Here is a 26694-nt window from a genome sequence, read left to right as displayed (position 1 = left end):
AAAAAACACATAAGGTAAATTTTCTTGAAGTTTTAGTTAGGAAATATTTATTATATGGAAGAGTGCTGTTTCCCTTTATGCCTATAGTTCTAGGCAGTATCAAGCAGCCACAGACTGCCACCTAGTGGCTACATCAGTAAGGAGAGCCTGGTTTTGCTAACCGTAGACTTTTGATATTTAAGCCACAAAAAGTTATATCTATATCCATCTTTCCATTCATCCATCCATCCATCCTTCTTTCTCAATTCATTAACTGAATCCTGAATAGGAGTATAAATATGGAGGAAAAATATGCAATAAAGCTGAAGTATTTTATTAATAATTTATTGTCAGTAAGAAAGACTGGCTAATGGTAGTTTTCAGTAAAAACCTTTACAAGACCATTGCATCACAAATATACAGACACTATAAAAACTGTGTCGTGGTGTTTGGTTCTAAACAGGTATGCAGAAGGTCCCCATTACACTTTCCAATAATGAAAAATGTTTATAATTCTAAAATACAGCAACCCATTTAAGACATGTCCATGTATCAGATTGTTCCGCATCCTATGTACAGCTCAAACAAATGACTATATTGAAATGTATTAATGAAATGTCATACTTCAGTGGAAAAGAACAGAGAGTGAAACCCTGGTTATATTAAAAAAAATCAGGGTGCTAGCTAGTGACACCAACACCACTAAAATTCGGTCATGAACAAATGCACGAAATATCTTGAAAATCTAGTTAAAGCTATGAAAATCAAATCTGTACATAAAATTTACAAAAAAAAGGGAAAAAGACAGGAAAATGAAAATAATCAAATCTATATAACAAGATGGTAGGACTGATTTTCGTTGCATTATTTTAACACAGACAAATGGCAATACAAAAAGATGTTCAGAAATGGCACAGCCAACGTCAGTCTCATCCAAGTACAGTAGGTTAGGACATTGGAAATGGCTAACATGTCAGAAAGCGCGAGATTCAGTGCAGCCATGCCCATTTTAGCTCACCGAAAAGAAGCGCTTAAGCTCGGCTGCAGAGAACAATGCAGAAGGTCATTTATAGAATCTCTAAGTTCATTAAAGTCCAGGCACTTTGGGGGGAGTCTGAGCGTCAGACTTGCGTGTGTTGTTGCGAATCTAGCGGAGGAATTGTCACCTCTTCAAAGTGGCCATCGTCTCCACTTTCATAGTCACTCATCATGACCTCAGACTCCACTTCACAGCAGGCTGACACATCAGAGCAGGAAGCTGTGGAGGCGTACACAGACATGGGCATGTTTTCTACAGTGGGGGCGTCAAAGTTTCTTTGATACCCTGGAGGGTAAGGGGCATAGGGTTCTCTACAAGGACCAGTCTCGCCGGCGCCTGCTTTGTGAGGTTCAGACATGTCGCCGGGATAGAAGTTGGGCAGGTACTGATTCAAGTGGAACCTCTGCCGGTTTCTCGAGGAAGAACCCAAACTACCTGCAGCAGGCATGTCTCTGGGAGGGTGTATGGATTCGAACTGATCACTGAATTCCGGAGGTAAGGGTGGGAGTTCGTCAGGGGCGGGGAAGTCTTCTGGGGGTGGTGGGAAATCGCTTTCGATGTCGTAGCCTCCAGGGTAATAGTCTGTATCGATGGCATTTGGATCTGCTGAGTACAGCGGTGTCTGTTCGTCAATCACCTCGTAATTGGGGAATTCCTGTATATCCGGCAGAGGAACACTTGGCATCCAGTCCGATGTATCCCAGTGGTACCCTTGGTGGGAAAGAAAAGAGATTTCAACGTGGGTTCTCCCAAGCATCTGCGCCATGGAACAGAGCTCAGCGTGTCAAACACACAAAGGTGGAAAGGCATTCACACACACACAGAGGTTCATCATTTTGGAAACCTTTGGTCTCTGCTTTGAAGACATCCACTCCCACCCCGACCCAGCTTTAGAACCTCTCTGAACTAAGCTCTATTTCTAAAATGTGGACTTAGAGTTTTACGTAAGTACCTAACATTCAAGGAAACAAGACGAGTTTTAACAGAAGCAGTAATGCGAGCATCCACAAGACATGCACTTTTCTACAAATGATTCCAATCATCCTTTCAGCTTTCCTTCCGTAATTTAGAACCCACTGTTCTACAGGAAGAAGAGTATTAGTGCTCAATCTTAGGACATCTGTAAAGTTTTCTCCTTTCAGAAAGGAAAAGTCTCTATTTAACAGAGAAATATCAAATGCCCCTTGATCTGCACTACGTATCATTTAAAAAATACTAATTAATGCAACACTTTAAAACAATACAAGTAATCTTATCATGCTAAATTTTTAAGTCAATTTCCTTTATAATAATCTAACAAGCTTAGTATTAAAAATTGTGCTATAATTCATTAGCCCTATAGAAAACAATGAATTGTGTTAATACCGGTATATATCAAAGCATGCCTCCAGATCAAGCAAAATGCAATCAAACATTGAAAAATATAATACAGTTTTTGATAAGACTACAACAATCAATCTTTGTTACTTTTAAAAGGACTAAGGATCATGTTAGACTATATAAAAGTATAGCTATTAAGAAAAAAAAACCCTCCCAATTTGGGGATAGTTCCCCCCCCCCACCTTAGGATTTTTGAAATCCTTTGACAGACAGGAAAAGGCAAGGCAATCCGTGTTTAGAATGCGGAGCACAAACAGCCATGTACTTAGTTACTGTGGCATCCACGGAGCAAACGGGTGAGGGCAAGTCAGCACTGGGGGCAAATCTTGAGCACTGATTTTTAGTGAGTGTCAATGAACAACTGGCATGCATAAGTCACCTCTGGATTTGCTGAGGTCAGGAGCAGCCAAAGACTCTTTTTGGTGGCAGAGTAGAGAAAAAAGAAAACATTGATAATTAAAACAGAGAGACGGCCGAAAAGGCAACAAAGATAAGTACATAATACAATCGAAACTGCGTACAAAGGCCCAGTCAGCCGTGGACCACTCCTTTAAGACATCAGCTACGGAAATTCCAAATGGGCAAGAAATTTACGTAGCACAAATACAATGGGACATGGAGTGGAGGAAAAAGATGACTGACCATGAACTAGAGACATTGCCAGGAAACCAGCTTTTTTTTTTAGCTTTTTTTTCGTCTCTGGCAATCTAAACCTGAAAACACAAAATTCTGTTAGGAATAATTAAAATAAAGTCGACAGGCTCTAATGAAATGTAAATTGATAAGGAATTTAAATTACACCTTCATGTCACTGAGAAATATTATGAAATCATTTTTTTCCTAAGACTTGGTAGCACCAGGTTACTTAGGTAATAATCCAAATACATCTAAAGCTACACAACACGCACAGACTTTACAGCACATTATAGCCTTCAAATGTGCATTACACCAGAAATTCAAGAATGAACTTAGAGACTTATAAATAACTAAACATTTCTCCAAACTCTGCCCATTTTGAATATGATTTTCTGTTTACATTGTTCACCTTCCCTTGGAGACCATTAGCTGTACTTTTCCCCACCCCACCCTACATCTGTAATCACTCTCTTGCAGGGTTCTTTTTTTTTTTAAGGTATGTTTTTTTGGTGAGGAAGATTGGCCCTGAGCTAACATCTACTGCCAATCTTCCTCTTTTTTTCCCTCCCCAAAGCCCTAGTACACAGTTGTATATCCTAGCTGTGAGTCTTTCTAGTTCTTCCATGTGGGATGCTGCCACAGCATGGCTTGATGAGTGGTGTGTAGGTCCGTACCTGGGATGCAAACTGGTGAACCCCGAGCCGCTGAAGTGGAGAGTACAAACTTAACCACTATGCCACTGGGCCGGCCACAGGGTTCTCCTTTTATCCACAGAACTCCAGCAGCAAGTCAGAGAAAGCAGATGTGAATCATATGAGCCTGGGTAGGCTGCTTGCCCTGGCTAAGCTTCAGGTTCTCATCTTTGAAATAGGGGTGGGAATCTGTTAGCGTTACTACGAGGATTACATCAGATAACACTGGTGCAGTACTAACTGTCAGCTATCATCGACTCGTCTTATTGTGAAAACAGTCATCACGGAGCAACTAGAGTCACTTCAGTGACTTCCTAAACAAGGCCAACGCTTTCTCTGCATCCTACAATGTTCTGGAAAACTGAGGTAATTCAGTCATTTGGAACAAATAAGGTTTCATTGCTGCTTCTCTTCTAGGAATTTAAACCAAAACCTGAAAAGACTGTGGTGATTCTAAAAAAACGAATGAGCCAGTATTTAAGTTAACATGTATCTATAGAATTTTAATTCAAAGTCTACTAAAAAGGTAGAAATTCCTTTTTAAAGAGAGGACTGACAACCTTTTTTACTAAATAGGCACTTGAGAATTCTTAAAATTTAAGCCAGTGTTCAGCTTTAAAGTCAATTTCCATTTCTCAGATAGGCCAACAAATATTTTTCAATGAAGGAGACTGCAATGAAAGAACTATTTAAATCCTGTTTCTTTAAACTCCATCAATATTTAAAATATTAGAATCTCATCACGTTTAAACTAAAATTCACTCGACAAAAGACAGATTACTTTCTGATTCACGAAGCAGAGAGCCGATACTTGTTCTTAGGAGAATAAGTGCGCGTCTCATCAGTACACTGAAGTCTACCCCCGCCGACCCCGGCAAACCTGGCACCAAACCGCCCTTCTTCTCACTGCAACCCTGACAATGAGTGTCCTCGCAAAGAGGGTCCCCTAAGCCGTAGGCACTCCTGACGGTCTGTGCCTGGAGTTCTCAAAGCAGGATCCCACGACCAGTAATATCAAGGTTACCTGGAAACTTTTAGAAAAGCTGATTCTCAGGGCCCAACCCAGACCTACTCGATCAGAAACTTTGGGGCTGGGCCCAGCAATGAGGCTTTTAACAAGCCGTCCCCGGAGACCTGACTTACAGTTTGCAAACTACTACCTGTGCAGTTCGCACGCCATCACTCAGGTCAGCGCGCCAATAAGGGGCCAACTAAAATACGTGAAGGGAGGCGGTCAGCACCCTTTCTTATAATTTTGAACAGAGACATAAAGCTTCCTATGAAATGATTCTCACTAAAACAAATAGGAAAATATGCCTTCTGCCAACTGTACCATTTTCCTAGATCATGCTCAGGGAAAGCCAAAAGTGAAGTCAGCTACAGGTAATTATAAAAGCTGTGTGTTATTTAGCCTTATTCATACGAAGAGGATTTTTGATATTAAAAATTTCTTTAGATAGTTGGAATTGCTTCTAAACGTCTTAATATTGTGCCACGTAAAGGCAAGTTGTCAAGATCCTACGGGTGACTTCTGATGTGTGTGTAAACTCACCATGAATGGCCAAAAGCAACAAAAAGACAAAACATACATGAAAACATCTTTGCAATGTATCTGGATTATGAAGACGCACACCTGCACAAAAGTACTCAGTTTCCTCAAAACCACAAACGATTGTTTATAACACAAGAGGCAAAAGCAGACCAAACTTGTGACACGGTCACTGTGAACACAACACAAGCACACACATCAGGACTGTACCTTCTTTATTCACCGTGTCAACTACAGCATTGACAAGGTGGATTACAGTCACTATGGAAGCTTGTAAAAAGGTACAAAAGGAGTACATTAGGAAAATCTTCACTTAGAAAACAATGCATTCAATAGGATTTCTTTATATTATATAATTTCTACCTCAGAATTTAAAAAGGGATATGAATACTTGAACATAACTACATAGTATAATTATGCATGAGCCCTGCACTCTTTCTGTTATATATCTCAAAGATTTCTCTAATCAAGCTACATAGCTCTTATTATTATTCAAAGGAATAAAGTAACCATACGATGTCGTAATTTTGGAAATTTTTTTCTAGCTATAAGTTTTTTCACAATTATGATTATGGATCAACTCATGACAAAACAATTCTGAGCAAAAGACTTCATAATTAAGAGTAAAATACTTGCTAAGCCAATTTTCTGGGTCCAATTAATGAAGCTGCACATTGTTCCCAGAAAACAGAAATTTAAGAGCTACATAATAAGGTAAAATATGTACTATAAATACAAAAAGGGCTTTGTCTCTATTCTAGGTACTTCCACCTCAAATTTCTTGTCGTTTTGCAGACAGGCTAATAGCTGGCGAGCTAACACACCAGCAGAGGAATGCAGACTGTCTGCCTGGCTGTCTTCTGCGTAAATTCCCTTTTCATTGTGTATCAGATTGTTAAAGCATCTATGCCAAGATAAATAAGTACGCGTGTAGTAGGCAGACAGATGGTCCTCAAAGATGTCCATATCCTAAATCCTGGGAACCTGTGAATATGTTACCACCCTTGGGAAAAGGGACTTCGGTGTGATTAAGTTAAAGACCCCGAGATGGAGAGATGTTCCTCCATTATCAGTGTGGGCCCAGTGTAATCACCAAGATCCTAAAAGGGGAGACTCTTTCCCAGGCGGGGTTGGGAGGGAGCTGTGACTACAGAAGAGTGGCCAGCGAGAGGCAACGTTGTCTTTGAAAGATGGAGGAAGAAGCCGTGAGCCAAGGAATGTGGGCAGCCTCTAGAAGCTGGGAAAGGTAATAAAAGGAATCTTCCCCAAGAGTCTCGAGAAGGAAACAACCCTGCTGACACATTTACGTTAGCCTCCTGAGACACGCATTGGATTTCTAAACTACGGAACGATAAGATAATAACTTATCTTGCTGTAAGCCACTACGTTGTGGTCATTTGTTACAACAGCCTTACAAAACTAACAATGTAAGTATAGACTCTTAATATAAATTTCAATTCTATGATGATCAAAATTACGATAAAAGTTAAAATACAAACACACTTCCGGATATGTTTTCTTCTCATATTGTATTAGCTATCAATTAACTTTCATAACTAATTTGACCATAATTTATTAAAAGTATTTCAGAGTATTGAGAAAAATGAAAAGAGCTAGAAAAAGCAAGAAAATAGTGACAAAATTCTCAAATGTATTTATGAAAAGCGTTTAGGGACCAAAATATAAATTACTACATAAATTGGCAACACTAACTACAGTTTTAGAATTAAACCTAATGAAAGAAATAATTCTCTTTTGTTCTTGTTGGTAAATATGCAAGGCTATGTTCATATACTCCATCACTAAATAAAAAACACAGGTATTCTATGATATATACAATATACTTGATATCAGAAATGAATGGAACACACTTATGGCTATCTTTAGTTTGGAATTGGAATAAGACTCTGCAATATATTATGGCCTATATTACTCAGGATTTAGAAACAATCAAATAATTATTAGTGAGTTATTTCTTTCCACCAATAAAATACTTGAAATGTTGAAACACATTACGTTTTTATGAAAAAAACACCATGACAGTCAAATTAATTAATTCGGAGACTTGGAAGTGTCCACTGAAAACTCACTTTACTCTGTTACTGAATAATGACGATTTTCTCTACTGGTATATGTTAATACAGCCAAGCTGGTTATCAATGCTATTTGCCCTAGGGAAGTTAGATAAACATAACTGGCATCAAAGATCCCACGGTCAAATTTTCTTCATTAGAAATATAATCAAACTTACTAGCAATGTCTTAAACTGTGTTCTCAGTCAGTACGCTCTGATCCAAATGGGAGCTGGGGCCGCGGGGCGGTCGGGGGAAGAGACAAATAAAACCTTGTAATACCAAACGTGCGACTGAAGTCGAACATTTCAGACTTTCCCATCTCCTCCTGGGGGCGTGTGAGCGTGAGCGTGCATGTGTGGGGAGGGTGTGCTCAAGGAAGTTGTTACAAGAGTTTTTTAAAAACCCACAAGACTTCTACAACATTTACTGTTGCAGAAAACAAGTCAATATGAAATCAGCCCATCAGACAGACATTATCTTTCCATTAATATATTTTCTTCCCTATCACTGACAAGTTGCTATAGTTCAAATACTTAGCCATTAAGGACATTTTAAGGATCTTCCCCAGCAGACTTCATGCAAGTACGTACAAGGCATTGTTCAACAGTGGTCCAAAGAGAAGGGGGAGGACGTCATGCGATTTAACCAGGGCACCAGGCGGATCTACGTCATTACGTAACGTCACGTGAACGGCATCGTGACCAGTAAGCAAGCGAACCACAGCATCTCAAACTTTTGTCTACTCACCATTGTCATCGCACGATTCGGACTGAAAGGAGCTGAGCGACTGCACTTCCGACAGGCTTTCCCGGGCACTGTACGGGTGGGAAGGCTTCTCTTCTAGGGGTTTCTTGGAGAGGCAGGGATCAAGGTCGACTACTTTCGCTAAAAGGAAGAGACGAGGAACAGTAAGCTATAGGAGGGCAAGGACTCAGTTGTGTTTACTGCTGTATCCTGACCCAAAGCCAGATTTACCCAGAGACTGCCTGAGATGTATTTCCTAAGAGAATAATTGAGAGGAAAAAAGAGAAACCTCTGAAAACCAAAAACAAAAAGCCTACAAACATTCTTGCAGAGTCACAGAACAGAAAGTCTCAATAAACCTGGATACCATTTGACAATATGGGAAATTAAAATTTTGTTTTAAAATGGTACATTTAGCTTTTTTAAAGCATCAAACATATGTTCAGGCCACTAATATAAATACTGTCAGTTCTTCTGGCCATGTTTTTTTAAAAAAACCCTATTGTGCAAATGCCTTCCCAATTTTTTTGTCATAAAAAGGTCAAAAAATTACAGTTGGGAGTCCATATCAATTATAAAAATGGAATGATCTTTCCAGATTAATTGGAACATGACTCGATTCAATTTCTTAATTAAAAGCCACATCACAGCCATGATACTCAGTCAGGGCCCAAGGCATTGGAAGAAGTTTTTCAAATCCTACCAAAGGTCTTTGGAGCCTGAGCATATTGATCACTAATCAAGACTCCACATTTTTGCCTGACCCACCAGAAGCCCTGGCAAAATCTGTAATCTCCTTCTTCCTCAGAGCCACTTTATCGAGATGCAAAAAGTCGTCCTTACTGTCATAGTCGAAGTCCCAGTTAGGCTTCTGGATGGAGTCGCTGTCGGAAGGAGAGTTGGAGGGAGGCGGGGGAGGCAAGTTCGGGGCCACACTGCAGACAGCCACTGCCTTGCGGTGGCCGTGCACGGACTCGGGGTTAAAGGTGCTGAATTCGGGATGCTCTGGTATAGCAGACCCTTCAAAGGAATTTCGGTCAAGATTGTTTCGAGAGTCGCTCGGAATGCTGGGAGTGTAGGAAATAGGCCGGACAGGCACCTGGGGTGGTATGTCTGAGTAAATGTTCTTATTGAGCTTTGAATCAAAATATGGTCTTTGCAAGAAAGCGGCAGTTGGTCCCAAATGTTTGTCTTCTGGTTCTGCCTGGTGTTTCTTCTTTCGACTGATCATCTTGCGGCAGAGGACGAACACCACCACCAGTAAAAATATCCCTGTTATAAAAACAATAATTCCTATGCCTTCCGCCAACCCGATATTCCACGGGGTCGACACATATTGATTGGGAGTGGCATCCTCACAGTGTTTTCCTCTGTACTCGAGGCTGCAGTTACAGTGGTAGGAGCCATGTGTATTCTCACAGAGGGCCCCGTTCCGGCAGGGGTTTCCAGCACACTCGTCAATGTCACTCTGACACCTGCCAAGAAAGCCAAGCATAAGGAGAAACCTCTGCAATGTGAGAATAGGCAAGGCCTATATTTCTTAGAGACTAAAGACCAAACTCCTCCTTAATAAGACATGCCCAAAACAAAACCAAATAGATAACAACCAAAAAACACATTATCGACCACAAAAACTACAACAGAAAACCTTTTGTGGAGTAATTAATCATGTGGATCCATATTCTATACATTTGGGAGATAAACATTACATCAAGACAATATTTAAGTGCCATTTTAGGATGCAACAGATTACTACATCCAACTCATAGGCGAAGCATCAGTTTGTTTCTAATTCTGATTCAAAAATTTAGAATGTGCATCCTGACAAATGTGGGCTGTAACCTCTTCTAAGAGCCTAGACTAAACTTCTAAGAAAACGTTTCTGTCTGGAAATAGGAAGGTTCCATAAGACACGTGAAAGGCAAGAAAACTCCATTTTCCATTTAAAAATGCTACCCCCTACGGCTCCTCACCCCTACAGATAGTTCACACGGTACTCCCTTCCCTGCCTTTGCAAACGGGCATATTGTGCACCTGTGCAGATCTACCTGACGCTTCTCAAACCCTCCTCCTTTAACATAATGTATCTTCCCGCCATAACCCATACACATCTGTCATTCAATTTTGATTACTGAGACATTTTTGCTAAAGATATTGAGAGAAGTAATTGAGAATTAGGAAAGCAGACTTATGAACTGAGACCATGTGACTGATGCAGAATTCAAGACTACAACCACGACTAGCACAAAACCATAAGCAAATATCTGCAAGAGCTCACAGCAAAGCCTCTAACAAGACTGAGAGGGCAGGCGTTTCTAATGCACAGCACTAGCACTTACAAATAACGCGCACTGAGAAACTGAACTGAACTGGTGAAAGTCTAAGATAACATGGTATCTGGAATTAGAACCTCTTATCCACCTCTTTCAAGGTACAGCTGTATCCATGGGGGAATGTTTCCAGGACCCCCCGGGGAAACCAAAATCCATGCTCAAGTCCCTTATATTGAATGGTGTGGTATTTGTATATAACCTACACAAATCCTCCCATATACTTGAAATCATGTCTAGATTTACTACTACCTAATGCAATGTAAATGCTGTGTAGATAGTTGTTATACTGTACTGTTTAGGAAATAATGACAAGACAATGTCTGTGCATGTTCAGCACAGACGCAACCACTGTGGGCCTTTCAATCCGCAGTTGGTCGAAGCCGCGGATGTAGAACTCGCAGATAAAGAAAGCTGATTGTATGCAGCAGGCGCCTCTATGCCTCATTTCCCCTCCCCTGAAAATCATCACCCCTTAGGATTATGGTAAAGACACAAAAGATAATCAGAGAACTGAAAAAGGTTTCTTGATGCTATATAAACGTTAGCAACAGCCTATCGTGAAAAAAAGCCATTACCATCACTCTCAAAGGAAGATAGGTAACAACTCCACAGGCGTCTGCTTTAAAAAACATAATAATTTCAGTCATTCCACAACCATTTACTGCCTGCAAGAAGGCATACTATGTTTATAAATAATATCTCAAAAGTATAAAAGTTAAGATTTTCAAGCATTATATTATATTCATCTGCTCAATATTTCTTTTATTTTAAAGATGAAAAGATCAATTATCCGAGGAGCTAATGTGATCAAATTCTGAGGCAACGTAGTCCAAATTGATGAAGCTGTGTTGCGTCTGCTAATCAAGGCGACACCAGAGAGAGGCGCGCGTGTAAATCCTGAAAGCAGTCACCTGTCTCCCCTAAACCCGGCATCACACTGACAGACGGCACCGTCCAAGCTGTCAAAGCACGTCCCACCATTTTTACACGGTTCATCTTTGCAGTAGGGACTAAGCTGGCACCTGAAGAATAAGGACAAAATAGGCATGAATCCAGTACTTCTGCTGCAGACAAATGCAACAAAACAGAAAACACGCGCCAATGTTAACGTAGACTTCTTACACGCATGATTACATGTCTGAAAAAGTTTTAATACTATGATTGATGATGAAAGTTAAGGAAAATATACGTACCTCTGACCGGTATACAATCCTCGACACTGGCACACAAAGTCCCCGTTGTCCACGATGCACGTGCCACCATAGAGGCACGGGTTGGAGGAACAGGGATTGACGCTCACCTCACAATACGTCCCTATGTACAGGGCGCTGCACTTGCAGTAATAACCTAAACGAGCAAAAGGGAACAAAAGAGTCCTATCATTCAGTAACTCCAAAAATAGGTCCTATGAAACTGGCTTATCCTTTGAAGTGAAGACTGAGTTCTCCAAGACCTGTAAAAACTAGTGCAATTCCCACTCCGTCCGTCTGGGGAAAAGTCTGTATCAACAAGCCTTCCACGGCTGGTATAACCCAAACACAAACAACTAAAGAGAGAACTCATCATGAGCTTTAGTACATCATAATTGATGCAAGATTATTGGGCCAAGCATACAGAGCAGGAAAACTCAGTCCTCTCTGGGAGTGGCCATATGGATTGACAACACTTACAACTTAAGATCTCCGTGTATTTGCAACTCACAGTGTTTCAGGATTAAATGAGACAGTAATGAATGGCAAGGCACACGTTGAAGACTATATACTACCATGTAAATTTAAGAAAGGTGATCACCAAATTCGTCCAAAGGAGCACAAAAAGGTCAGCCTGTCTATATCGGGGACACTGTGACAGGCAGTAGCGTGGTGGACTATTTCCAGCTATCTGTCTTTGGGGAAGATGGAGGACGTCATGTCCCAGCCTCCTTTGAAGTTGGCCATGGCTATGGGATTTTCTTTGGCCAAAGATGTGGCTCTCTGGGCTAGCAGCTGTAGGAGCAGTGTGTGGTCGCCACGTTCCCTTCGTCCTGCTGCTACGGTGATCATGGCAGCACAGTGATAGTTTCAAGAAAATGCCTCTCCCGGTCTCAGTGACACAATGAGGACAGTCTCCTTGCTGACCCAACTTACACATGTAATCTGAACACAACATAAACTTTTGCTCAGAGTATTACTGTGGGAATGACCTGGCTTACTCTTTGCAGAGAACATGCATACACACTTTCCAAAGAAAACAAAAGAAAATCAAATCTTTTGAAATCTCACTTAATTAAAGTGTATTTTGACTTTTGCTCTATTAATTACACAAAGCTCTAGGTACCAAGCACGATGATAGCCATTTTCATAACTGTGTTTCTATTACTGATAAGTGAAAAAATGGGTCAGGGTCCAGAAGCCATAGAGCACTCCACCATGCCAGGGCTTCAGGACAGCTATGGCGACACTGCAGAGGGGTTCAAGGCTCTCTGGAAAAGCTTATCCCTCTGTGCTGGGCCGTCGGATAAAAGGGGGCACTCAAGAGGAAGGAAGTGGTACCAACTCTAAATCCCCATGGGTCAACATCTATGTGGCTGGAAGAAGAGTCCAGAGTTAGGTGTGGCTTGTCTGTGCTTACGGTGCAGAATGAGACATATCTGAAAACACAATGCAACGTGACTGCAGGAGCTTAGCAAGCAGAGGAACTGCTCCCTGCAGCCTAGCTGCTAGGAAGAATTCTAAGCCCTGCTCTGCTTTTATGTAACATATACCACTCAGTTCCAACACTGATCCAATATCTGACAATATTATTATTACTATTTTTTAAGGTATACTTTTTCTGGTGAGAAGATGGGCCCTGAGCTAACATCTGTTGCCAATCTTCCTCTTTTTTTCTCCCTCTCCCCAGAGCCCCAGGACATAGTTGTATATCCTAGTCGTAAGACATTCTAGTTCTTCTGTGTGGGATGCTGCCACAGCGTGGCTTGATGAGTGGTGTGTAGGTCTGCGCCCAGGATCTGAACCAGCGAACCCTGGGCCACTGAAGCAGAGTGCACGAACTTAACCACTGGGCCACGCGGCCAGCCCCTGACAATATTATTTGAATAAAGAGGAAAAACAAAAATATTTGGGGAACTTCCCCTCAAGTGCCTACATGTGTAACGTTTGAAAAATGGTAAGATTGTGAAGCCTACCTCCAGTAGGTGACGGACTACAAACGCCTCCGTTCTGGCAAGGGTTGCTTGAGCAGTCTTCTGTAGCCATTAACAGGCACCCAGGGGACACATCCACCGCTTCTTCAATGTGTGCATAGCTTCTTGGTTTGTTATTCAAAGGGAGCTCCTGTCCATTTAAATAAATGGAGTCCATACAACCCCTGAAACCATTGCCAACTTGTGGGCTTCTTCCATGCCTTGTGCCTTGCTGACGAACGTGGCCACCAAAAAACACGTGGTTATCCAGGTTCAGGGTCTTCAGAGTCCCCGGGGCTGTGCCTGATGCAGTGTGGACCTGGTCTAGAACCAATCTGGCATAGTTTCCATTCACTTCCAGAGACACTGCATGCCAGAGCCCGTCATTGACTTGAATGCTTTGAACAGAGACAATTCCGGGGCCACTTCCACAGTCAAACTTGTACTGGAGTCTTCCATTATGAATCTAGGATAACAACAAGTACTGTTCACATTACTCTCACAGAATCCTCAGTTACAGTCTCTGGTCAAAACTCTGAAGGAGAGGTGTGTTTGGCGATGGAAGGGAAAAAGTTAGAAAGGCCTTGCATACAAGTACTACAGGACACATGCTCATTTCTTCACTGTACAAATAACACAAGTGGACCTTGTAGGGACCTTATGTTCAAGCACCAACTGCACATCCAAAAAGCATCATGGAAGTGACTGATAAGTAACTGCCAACTGAACAACAACTCAAAATAGCATCATGTAACATCAAAAGTCAAAACTGAGCCATGCTTAAAAGAAAAAAAAAAAGTAGGCAAGATATTGATCACTTTAAGCCTATGCAGGATCCCTGTATCATTCATAAGATGTAATATCACCTAGAGTTTGGATATTAACCGTCACATGTACCTAAACATGCTTGTAAAAAACAGAAGTAAATCTCTAGGTTACTGCAGAACAAAAGGAGCTTTCCACCCCACAAACTCTAAAACTTGTATAGGTACCAATGAACCGTGGAATTCAATGAGATGCGGAATTCAACCATTTCACTTACTTTATTTTTTCTAAAAATGGACAATCTGAACATAAAGTGGAATTTTTATATATATATATTTTTGCTTTTTCTCCCCAAATCCCCCCAGTACATGGTTGTATATTTTAGTTGTGGGTTCCTCTAGTTGTGGCATGTGGGATGCCGCCTCAACATGGCCCGATGAGTGGTGCCATGTCCGCCACGCTCAGGATCCGAACTGGCGAAACCCTGGGGTGCTGAAGCAGAGCATGCGAACTTAACTACTCGTTCACAGGGCTGGCCCCTGGGACTTATATTTTTAGAGTATTCTACAATGTGAGGTATGTAAACGTACCTCCAAGATGCTGTAGTCAGTTCCTCGAGCATACATCACAACTGCATGAGCAGAGTAGGTTCTGAGTCTCATGGTCAGTTTCATCTCTAATTTGTTTTCATTTTCCATGAGACGATATTTCACAAAGCTGTTTCCAGTAAATGTTACAGATGAACTCCCTGTGAATCACAAAGAAGAAATAAATCAGAACCAAGTTTAAGCTTGCTTTTTTTTTTTTTTTTGGTGAGGAAGACTGGCCCTGTGCTAACACCTGTGCCAATCTTCCTCTATTTTGTATATGGGTTGCTGCCACAGCAAGGCTTCACAAGTAGTGTAGGTCCATACCCATCATCCGAACCTGCAAACCTGGGCCGCTGAAGCAGAGCATGCTGAACTTAACCACTATGCCACCAGGCCGGCCTCTAAGCATATTTTTAAAAGTATGATTTCCCCCTGCCAGACTGATCCAAGTTTTTAAGATTATAACATCATAAAGTTCAATTCAAAATGTCTGTTTTCTTAATAAACAGCATAGCATAACTGGATCTCCATTGGAAGAGAACAAATTAGACTAGTGTATCACAGAGAAATGAATTCTAAGATAATGCGAGATCTAAGTTTAAGAATGCTCTATACAAAATTATTAGAAGACAATTCAGGAAATTATTTACATAGCCTCAAGGTGGTTTGGGAAACCTTCTCAAGCAAGATATAAAAACAATCCCCATTCCTCAAAAAAGATGAAAATAACATCAATCTCCAGAGACCAAAATTATTACATAAAATTATGCAGAACTGACAAAATAAAAAATTTCAAAATGACAGGATATTATTAAACAAATCAAAACATCAATAATGCACAGTGAATGCAGATAATGTTACTACTCATAATCCACAGAGAGCTCCACACATTGAAAATAAGAAATAGACAACACAGACACAGTCAAGCAAAGAATAGGAACAGGCCAGTCACAGAGAGGAAATACTAACAGGAAGGAACAAATAAAAAGGTAACTTTCACTAGTAGCCAGAGAAACGCATATTAAAATAATCAGGTATCATTTCATGCCCATTAGATGGCGGACTTTGTTTTTTAATTGAAAACTATCAATATTGGCAAGAGAAGGGGGAGTGAGACCTTCACAGGTGACCAGAAGAAACAGAAACTGGTACAACTTTTTGGGAAACTAATATGACGGTGTATTTAAAAATTAAAATTGTAGTTTTAGAATCAACTGTACAGAAATGAAAGCATCTATAGGTAAGGATACAAGTATAACGATAATTTTTTTTAACAGAAGGAAACGTTAACAACCTGAATTTCTATACATAAGGAAAATGTTGAATAAACAATGGTACAGCCAAGCTAGAAATATTACACAGCCAATAAAAAGCATTAGGTTTGCCTGTACTAACTTGGGAAGATGCCCTTAACATACTGTGAAGCAGAGGAAAAAAGCCAGAGGGAGAGACTATGTGAGATGTAAGTTTTTAGTTTTTGTTTAAAAAAAGAGAGGAGATGAAAGAAAAAGAGCAATAAATCCATAACTATGGAACTCCATATTTATGTGAACACTGATGACAGAGATGAAAGGACATCCAACTACTAACTCAGGGGTGAGTTACTATGTCAGAGGAAGGAAAGGTTACTACTGTTATTCTCTATGTTTGACTTGTTATAATAAACATACTTTACAATACTTTTCAATTCCAATAAAGAAGAAAAAGATAAGAAACACTGAAAGTGACTTTTTAAAATAAAAGTATGCTGAATCACTGAACTCTCACCTGGGCACTGGCCAAACTTGCCACCTGGGCAGACACAGGTATATTTCTCCTCTCTGGGATCAGTGACACATTCAGAGCCCTCAGGGCATGGAGTGTCTTCACATTCATGATGGACAAATGGGCATCTTCCCTCTTTGTTTAAAAAAAAAAAAGAGCGGAGAGATAAGAATTTTAAGAAAATGGGATTTAATGTATAGCCTTCACAGGTTGTACATGAAATAATCTGTTCCACCTGTTTTCATATACTTATGTGTTACCTTTGCAGAGACACACGGCTGTTCTACGGTGGCGGGGGGTCACAAAGCTCAGTCTGGCCGTGCTATGCGTTGACATGACATTTTCATCCACAGACAACTTTTCATCACAGAACTTCCACGGGCAATCCAGCCCTGCACAGAGCTTCTGAAATACATCCAGTATCCTAACACCAATGATTTCCTCGATATCAGTCACGGAAGAATTAATCTTGTGCAGAAGCTGCTTTGTGGAACCCTGGGCGCTACCTGACTTCTCTACAAAAAGTAAGACATCCAGATGTGGGTGAGGTTCAGAGGGCTGCAAACTAATAATCTGGATGTCGTTCTTCCTCACACCCAAGATGTTCCGTAAAGCTCGCTGGAAGTTGCGCCAGTAGTCACCAACAAATTCTTCTGGAGTGAGGTTGGCAAAGCGGAGGGCGACGGTGTGGTTCAACATCTCTTGCGTTACTTGTCTGATGTGCACCGTGATGTCAGCCGTTGTTGTAAATTTCCCATCTGTTACACTGACATTGAGAAGGTACTGCCCTATATCTAGTTTTTTGTGAGCTATCAGCTTACCCCCTGTGCTGGAAACAGAGAAGAGGTTGTCCATTTGGGGATCAAGACTGTAGGTTAATGTGTCATACACATCTTGGTCTGTTGCATGAATCTTCCCAATGACGCCTCCAGAGTACTCCTCGCCAAAAGCAGTGATGAAAATCTCCAGCGGCAAAATTGCAGGAGGATAGATGCTCTCTTCAATCACCCTAATGTCAATATATGTCAAAGAGGACAACTGAGGCTTTCCATTATCTGCCACCTACAAGAAAAGAAAAATCACCTTCATCTATGTCATTGTTTACAACTTCTTAATAAAAACATATTTACACTATTTAAGTTCTAAAACATTACCAATTATTAGATATTTATTTATCCAGATTAAGAAGCACATCAAAGAAAAGGATAAATACCTCTTTACGGCCCTTTCACTAGTTCATATTGAAGATTAGCTCCATCAATGTCTATGATAAAGTAACCAGATGAATGAAGGAGCCCCCTTAAGGTGCAGTGGGAGAAAAATGGAAGTATGCTAATAAATAAGAAAGGCCACAGTTCTATACATTTCTGTTTTCTCATGAAATGTAAGCGGTTTACATACAAGAAAATAACCATCAAAGCAGCCCTTCTCTGAGTCTGCAACACAATCATAAAGAAAGACTTCACACCTTAACATGCAGTAAGTAATGATCTTTCACGTTCCTCCTTATGGCAGTTGAAGTCAGGAGGACTCCTTGCTGGTTAACGTCAAATGCGCCATCCTCATTTCCACTGACAATGGTAAAGAAGAAGGGTGGACCATTATGAGAAGAATCCTTGTCTGTGACTACCAGCTGGAGTACACTGAAACCCACAGGCTTATTTTCCTGCGCAGAATGAAAAAACCAAAAAAGACAAAACATACAACTTTCAACAAAACCAAATCTATATGGTAAGAGATACATGCAAGTTTTCTATAATATGAAATATATGGACAATAATAAGGCTCAGTAAGGCAGCAGTAAGGCTCCATTTGAAAGGAAGAAGGAGAAGAAGAGAGGTGGAGAGTTGGGTAGCGATGGGGAGGAGAGAGCGGAGGAGGGGGTGGGGGAAGGAGAGAGAAGGAGGGGGCTGGAGGAGGGGAGGAAGGGGACATATGTGAGAAGAAAAGATGCATGAGAGAGGAGGGGAGCAGGAGGGGAGACGGAGGAGTGAAGAAGGGGGGGAGGGGGAGGGAGGAAGGTCAAGAGTGGGCAAGGAGGAAAAGAAAGGGCAGCAGAAGATAAGAATCAAGCTAGTGAGAATGTCTTAACTGAAGCACAGACAAAAAAGAGATAAAGGCTTGGCTGCATCTTGCAAATGCTCATTTTTTAACATTGATGGAGACCCCTGTGGTTTACTCTTCCCGTTTTTCTAAATAGCCGTCTTTGGAAAAGAAAGATTTCAAACGAACAACTGAGGCCAAAGAGCTCATTTCAAAAGGAATGTGTTCAATGAAGCCTTCAGCACCCTGAGACTACCTGGATAATTATGCTGTAGTTTCCCTTGGAGAAGACTGGTGCATTGTCGTTGACATCAGACACATCGATGTTCACAGTCGTTGTGTTGACTCTGGGTGGACTGCCATTATCAGATGCCTGAACTGTGAGCGTGTAACCTGAAATCTTTGCAGGGACAAGACAAAGAGAACACAGGTCCATTTTCACAGGGCCAAAGAACAAGGTTTAAGCAGAAGTACACTCCTGACAACCTGGAAGGGCAGATCTGAATGACAGTCGTCATTTGCTGTGTCCCAGGCATTTCCCCAGCTGCAAATAACTGTCTACAAAATGGAGGATAGCTACTCAACAGAAAAAGTTAACAACAGTGATTCGATTCTCTGATGCCTCTCAAAATGTACTCATTCCCTTAAAGTGTTCTAACTTTAAAATCTTGCAATGCAAATGATGAGAAAGAAATGTTAACATATCTCAAAGGCTGTTGCTTTAGTAACAACAGGGCAGGCAACATTCCCTAAGGCCCAAGTGGGACGCTTAGCCAAGTAAGACACTAAGCTGGTTCCCACCCTTGAGTGCTCACTCATTTTCAACGCCTCAGGACACTTCAGATCACCCACCCCCACCAATTTCATACATGGATTGCAGACAATTGTCTAAATCGCCCAACATTCTCTCTTTGTAACTTCCTGCAAAAGAAACTGCATCAAGGGAGGTAGCTTGTTTTCCAGGGCAGTTCCCTGTTAAGCTCTCTCTTCCAGAAGGAGTGGTGGAAGCAGCCAGAAAGCAGGCTAATCCCATGTATGTTCTATAGATTATTAGTCCTGCAAAATGCTCCAATGAGAAAGGGCCAATTGGCTGGGGAAACACCACAGTCTATCTCATAAAGGACATTAGTATATTAAAGGGTCTGAGACGTTCTTCAGTGAAAAATACCAAATGTTGTTCCGCCCAGCAGTATGGCCATTTTAAGCACAACAGTCTCGCTTCCTAAATGTTTGGAGACTCCCTGCTCAAAAATAACAGGTCAAAAAAGAATTAAGGAATTCAAGAACTGAGATTTTATTGAGCTAGCTCATCATTATCTCCCCAAATTACTCTAATCTTAGATTTACCCATTATTCCTCTGAAATTACATTCTTTATTATCACCAATGTCCTTCTAATTCCCCAAACCAAGGCTTCTTTCACTTCTCCTTCACAAACTCTCTGAGACAGCTCCCTTCCTGTCTGTAAGTGAGAGTGGATGGGTGGATGAGGGGATGAGGGGATGGAGGGACGGAGGGATGGAGGGATGGAGAGATGGATGGATGGAGGGATGGGGGATGGAGAGATGGGGGGTTGGGGGGATGGAGGGATGGAGGAATGGGGATGGAGAGATGGAAGGATGGAGGGATGGGGGATGGAGAGATGGACGGATGGAGGGATGGGGGATGGAGAGATGGAAGGATGGAGGGATGGGGGATGGAGAGATGGAAGGATGGAGGGATGGGGGATGGAGAGATGGAAGGATGGAGGGATGGGGGGATGGGGGGATGGGGGGATGGAGGGATGGAGGGATGGAAGGATGGAGGGATAGAGGGATGGGGGATAGAGAGATGGAAGGATGGGGGGATGGAGAGATGGAAGGACGGAGGGATGGGGGGATGGAGGGATGGGGGGATGGAGGGATGGGGGGATGGGGGGATGGAGAGATGGAGGGATGGAGGGATGAATGGACAGATGGACTTCCAGCACGGCTTGCTTCTCCTCATTTCCTCACATTTATCCCAATACCTCAGATCATCTCCAGAGGCATGTGCCATATCCATACTTCCAGCTTTCAAGTCTTTTCAGCTTGACTAAAATCTCCAAATACTGGCTGAATCATTTTACTAAATATGCCATTTTCCTCTAAAAATCATCAAAACACAAATTCAACCACCTCTCCCAGCACTAAGTTTAGGACCTCACAACCTCCCTGCTCCTCTTTAATGGCACTCCCCAGTGACAGCAAGACTGATAAAAAATCCAGCCATCTCTGACATCACTGCTTTCTACAGAGAGCCATATCTAAGCTCTGCAGATTCTGATTTTTCCTTTACGAAGTTTCTGCATTTTTCTTTTCACTCAGTTGTCACTGCTACTTTCCCAATTCAAGCTCTAGTTGGTTCACAACTGACTCACTGTCATTGGTCTTCCTACCTCCCCGGTCGCTCACTACTCTGAACAGTACTGAGACCTACTGTGGCACTCATCTTCAAAAGTCTCGGTGAAATGTCATACCTAGGCTCACCAGTATTCAGTAACTCCCTGGTGCCTGCAGCATCAAGTCTGAACCTCTGATCCTGATTTTGTCTGTGGTCCTAAATTGTCCCTAAAACACCCTTCTCTCTTATCTCCACACTTGTTTGTATGATCGGTGTACTCCAGCACAACTCAGTAAACTACTGAAATACATCCTGTGCCTTCCTTTCTCCATGCAGTTCCTCACGGGGAATCCCCTTCTCTCAACACCTATGGTCTCCCAAACCTCCGCTATTTTTAAAACCCAGCTTCTAGTTCCCTGAACTGCCTCAAAACACTGAGGCTGACGGTAGTTTCTTCCTGATGACAAACTTTTATTGTCCAAACTTCCTATCAGCTTGAGACACCTGTCTTACACTCTTGAGATTTTCACACTGCAATTGCTTTTCAAGTGTCTGCATCTTGCTTCTCAGCTCCTGAGAACAGGCTGGTTTTGCCCTTTTGGTACTTCCCATCACGTCTGGCAGATCTGAGTACCAGGCACTTCTATTTATTGCGTGCTAATCTGTGAACAATTGAAGCCAAGCTTTTTCACTTACGATTTCCCGGTCTAGAAGTTTGGTGACCTTCACTTCTCCCCTAGCAGGGTCAATGGTAAAGGGACCTCCTTGATTGCCATCTATAATTGAATAGTGGATGTGGCTGTTGGAAGGTCCATCGGCATCGTCAGCCATAACCTAGAAAATATCACACTCCTGCTTAGGCGACAGCTAAGGAAGGGACGGAAGTCTATTAAGCAAATTTCTGACATCCAGAGCTAGCTGTATTAAGGCCATTATGTATAACAGTCAGTAACTGACTGGGCGAACAAAAGACATTTCCATATCTTCAACTTATTTGCAAGTAAGCCCACACTACAAAAACTGGATCAATCATCTGGAGAAGAAACTGTAGGGGAAAAGGCACACACCGTAATGACGGACTGCTCAAGAACAGCGTCCTCACTGATCACTGCCGTGTAGGTGTCTTGGCTGAAGACTGGGGTGTTATCGTTGATGTCGGTTACATTCACATTTACGGTGGCAACATCACTTAATGAAGGTGTGCCTCCATCAGTGGCTTCGACAGTCAGGTAATATTCATGAGAGCTTTCATAATCCAGATTCTCAATGATAAATATGGCCCCTGTAGAGGAAATCAAAATTACTTCCAGCACTTTAAAATGCTACCACTTTCTCCTTCTATGATGGAAATACACAACGCTTCTAAACAAATTTAATTTTCACTTCAAAACTTTACTTACCATTTATGTATGTTTTCTAATTTCTTTCTTTTTCTTTATTTGTGAGGAAGATTGGCCCCGAGTTCCATCTGTTGCCAATCTTCCTCTTTTTGCTTGAGGAAGATTGTCACTGAGCTAACACCTGAGCCAATCTTCCTCTATTTTATGTGGGATGCTGCCACAGCATGGCTTGATGAGCAGTGCTATGTCTGCGCCTGGGATCCAAACCTGTGAAGCCTGGACCGCCGAAGCAGAGCACAAGAACTTAATCACTACACTACCAGGCCGGCCTCTCTAATTTCTTAATTCAACAATTAAAAATTCTGAATTTGCCCATACCTGGATCTTTACTTATCTCTCTTAATTTTATTTTCGGATTTTTTTTGTGATATTTAAATTGCTTTCCCAGTCAATACTGCCTACATCCTCACTATAAAAATGATTGTGTTTCTTCTCTTCTAAATCATAGTTTAATACAGACTTCTCTCTAATCTAATAAAATAAAAAGAAAGCATAAAAATTCTACTCTTCGGCTTTTAGTTTTTTCCTTCTCAGACTTTTATAGAAATGTGGATCCTTTTTAAAAATCTCTAGAATAGCTCTTTATTTACATCATTAAAAACATCCCTTTTTGGTTTAATAACTCCTTTAATATCTTCCCTTTTCACTTCCTTACAGTCCATCCTACTTAAAGAGCCCCAAAAAACCAATTTTATGATACATGTTAAAAATACATTTTAAAATAGCATCTTCACACACCTACTCTTCATCTGAAATAGTCACATACAATTAAATACAGTTTGAATGGACCAACTTCTTACAATGTTCTAAGACTTACAGCTATTTTAGACCACAGGTTAGCAAGACTATGAAAGTATTCATGCAGCAAGAGTCAACAGCTCCCATGACGTGGCCCTGCGGGCATCATTCAGTGTGACTCCACGTCCTTCCATTATACAGAACCAGCACAATAAAGAAGTCAATTTCATCAGTTATCAGCCTGCCCTATCGAGACTAAGAAGAAACAGGTGGAAACTATTGTTTTACTGCAGCAGTTACTTCACATGAGGTCCTTATAGGGGATAAAAAGGAGCCATTATGCAAGACTCTTTATGACTTTCCACTCTTTACCTGAATTTACCACATCTTATATCTTTACTAAATTACTAGGGTGACACTTTAATTTTCTATTTAATTTGCTTATAAATATAATGGATATGCCAGAAATGTATTTTATTATGTAGAACTATAAAGTTCTTCTAAACCACCCTTAATCCCACTTAAAATAACAGCTCAAAGAAAACTTCCGTTTTATCTTTTTAACGTATCTCCTGACAATGGATGATCTGTCCCTTTGTATCAGGTAAAGTGCCGGGCAATCGGGCCTTTGTGGCAGAACCAAGGGTTTCTTCTCATTTCCATGGTCGGTTACCTGTTTTAGAATCTATGCTGAATTTTCCATGTTCATTTCCACTTATTATTGAGTAGGTGATTTCTGCATTTGCTTCAATATCCCGGCTTGCCGCATACACCTGAAGAACTTCTGTTCCAATGAGAATGTCCTCGGACACTGTGGCACCATATTCACGGTACTCAAACACGGGTGGGTTGTCATTTATATCCAGAACTGATACAACAACAGTGCCAACGGCTGTCAACCTCCTTGGCAAACCGTGGTCCACCGCTTTCAAAGTAAGGGTGTAGACCGCCTGGACCTCTCTATCCAAAGGCTTTTCTAGCTGAATGATTCCAGATAATTCATTAATGGAGAACTGCCCATCAGCAGAGTTAATCAGAGAGTAGCTTATCTTCCGATTCAATCCTGTCAAGACAGGACATCACGTTAGAACGTTTTTATTTCAAGAAATTAAATTATTTTTTTTTGAAAAAACATGTAGCATATTAAAACGGAAACATGCTAATATACATTACAAATTCTTGTAACTATGATCTTAAAAAAGTAAACTTTTAGATTAACAATTTACTGAGTTTAAACAGATATAATTTCATAATTATCTGGCTTTTTAAGACTGTTATACAGAAACTTATGCAGAATACCCAGCAGATCTTTTAAAATGAAGTCTATTTATTATTTAGCTTCAATGACAAAGATTTATTTGAAAAGTGACATTTTTGCTATGCTTCTAATTCTTCAGTAGCAGTGTGACTGAAGAAATTATTTTTATTCTCTGCTATCAAAATGCTAGGAATATATATCCTAGAGCCTTATTTTCTCCATAAAAATTTTGAAAGGTTTGTAAAACCATAACAATATGGCATTTGCTTCTGCTGTGTTCCTATGATCCCTTTATGTCACTAACGGTTTGTTCACAAAATAACACTTCACTCATTATTTCAATGGGATATAAAGATCAGTTAACACAGTCACTAATCAGAATTTTAGGGACACCAGAGATACCTTACAACAGTAAGTTCACTGGGCAGACTTTTGAGACTTCAAATACTCATTACAAATGAATTCATTATTCTAGAGATTTCATTCCATTTTTAATGCTAAGGAATTAAATAACACAATTGAGTTATTCAACATGCACAGGGTAAGAGAAATATTCAACAGGCTGTATTTGGGATGTGTTTTAAAACAGAGATTCCGAAGGTCTTGGTGCACAGTCTGAAAGCAAAAGCATCTTTTCCAGGTCATACCTGCGTCAGCGTCAGTGGCCTGCACCCTTGTCAACAGCGTCCCAGGCTCCGTGTTTTCAAACACGGTAATGGTGTAGGGATCAGCAGAGAATTCAGGGGCGTTATCATTCACATCTTCTAATGTGAGCACAATATGAGCTTGGCAGAATCTTCCCCCGCCATCTGTGGCCTTGACTAGAAGATTATAAACTGCTTGCTCCTCGCGATCAAGAGGGACTAATGTTTTCAGCTCACCTAAAAACCAAAAAACAAAAATAAAGGGACTCACTTGAAATTTTAACATGTGAACTGCAATGGCGCATCTTATTTCTCCTTTTCTCTTAAAATTACAAAATCTGAGTAACAGCCTTCCCTTGGAGGACAATTTTATCAACCACAGAGTCAACAGCTGTGTGAGCACGGCGAGTTCCAGGTTTGCAAACTCTGCCAGGTGCTAGCTCTTTAAGTCGTAAAGACCTCGAGGCTTGGGCCTCTTGTGTTACAAATAATGTCACAAAAGCAAAATAGCTACCAAATTTACCAAATTAAAAAAATCCTCTTAATTGATTCAAAAATTAGATTCATATGTTCCAATTAGTTGGCGGGGTGCTTAATAGAAAACTGTTATTTGACCCTAATTTTAACAAGATACAAATTATAAGAGGAAAACAATCCTAGCGATTTAAAGATGAATGCAATACCATTAATCATTTTAATGAATATGCTCAAGTAAATAAATTTATGGTCATGAGTTTAAGAAAATAAACTATATTTAAAAATGGATAAAGCAGAAAGTTTGAAATGAACTGTTTTAAAAAAAGTTGATATAAACAACTAAATTTTCAATCCTTTGAAACTTTTAAAGTAGGTGATGTTGCTGTTAATTTTTTATCTCATCTCAAATTTTACACATTAAATTGCTGTTCACATTTCTAAAAGATGCCAATTTTGTAGCGTTAGAGTAAACTTCACAAGAACAAAATGTAATTCCAAATTTTGTGTGTGATCTAAAACCACCCACATATGATTCTGTTGGAACACAATTAATTTTGCCCCAAACTCCATTGTTACCTGTGTCTGGATTTAGTTTGAATTTTTCTGCACCTGGACCAAATAACGTGTATGTAATTTCAGCGTTCGAACGGATGTCTGCGTCTGTAGCAGAGACCTGCAGGATCAATTTCCCAGGAAAGGCGTCTTCTGGAATCGTGTCTGAATATAAGGTCTACGAAGATTTTAAACAATATTGTTAACAGAAAGCATTAAAGGTTAACACGACTGCCAAGGGAATAATGGAAAAGAAATCATTTCGCTTGGCTATAGAAAACATGAGCAATAGCTAAAAATAAAATCCCAAGGCATTTTCAAAACTATTCTTCTTATAAAACAATTTGAAACGAGGAGACATGTAACAGTTAACAACTCTGTACCCCTGAAAGAGCCCGACCTGACCTTTAACCCACAGAATTCTGAATACTTTATGCCTTTGAGCTGGTTTCATATTTAATTTAAATTCTTATGAGAAAATATTAGTGCTCCATATTTACCCAAAAATCAGAG

General features: G+C 40.7%; 1 protein-coding gene across 11 annotated transcripts in view; it reads right to left on the bottom strand.

The window, feature by feature from the left end:
* Positions 1-308: 308 nt before the first annotated feature.
* The window catches only part of FAT1 (FAT atypical cadherin 1), a 130662-nt gene continuing 104276 nt past the window's right edge, over positions 309-26694 (bottom strand). For 4 of the 11 annotated variants that reach the window (XM_070500108.1, XM_070500109.1, XM_070500110.1 and 1 more), the window contains exons 12-29: positions 26206-26359; positions 25156-25389; positions 23924-24313; positions 22180-22394; positions 21809-21946; positions 19009-19152; positions 18178-18375; positions 16970-17771; positions 16713-16844; positions 14946-15103; positions 13594-14056; positions 11621-11774; positions 11339-11449; positions 8938-9569; positions 8098-8235; positions 5486-5545; positions 2778-2813; positions 309-1729 (exon numbers count right to left, since the gene is read on the bottom strand). In XM_070500108.1, the coding sequence (XP_070356209.1) occupies positions 1101-1729; positions 2778-2813; positions 5486-5545; positions 8098-8235; positions 8938-9569; positions 11339-11449; positions 11621-11774; positions 13594-14056; positions 14946-15103; positions 16713-16844; positions 16970-17771; positions 18178-18375; positions 19009-19152; positions 21809-21946; positions 22180-22394; positions 23924-24313; positions 25156-25389; positions 26206-26359 (4788 nt within the window). In that variant the 3' untranslated portion in view covers positions 309-1100. Of the gene's footprint in view, positions 1730-2663; positions 2814-5485; positions 5546-7526; positions 7580-8097; positions 8236-8937; positions 9570-11338; positions 11450-11620; positions 11775-13593; positions 14057-14945; positions 15104-16712; positions 16845-16969; positions 17772-18177; positions 18376-19008; positions 19153-21808; positions 21947-22179; positions 22395-23923; positions 24314-25155; positions 25390-26205; positions 26360-26694 lie in introns of all 11 variants that reach the window. The other 7 variants (XR_011498897.1, XR_011498898.1, XR_001400369.3 and 4 more) reach the window with 7 other exon arrangements.

This window comes from Equus asinus, chromosome 27, assembly GCF_041296235.1.
Source record: "Equus asinus isolate D_3611 breed Donkey chromosome 27, EquAss-T2T_v2, whole genome shotgun sequence".
Classification (NCBI taxonomy): Eukaryota; Metazoa; Chordata; class Mammalia; order Perissodactyla; family Equidae; genus Equus; species Equus asinus.
Note: the sequence above shows the minus strand (reverse complement) of the source record. Positions and strands in the feature narration are given on the sequence as shown.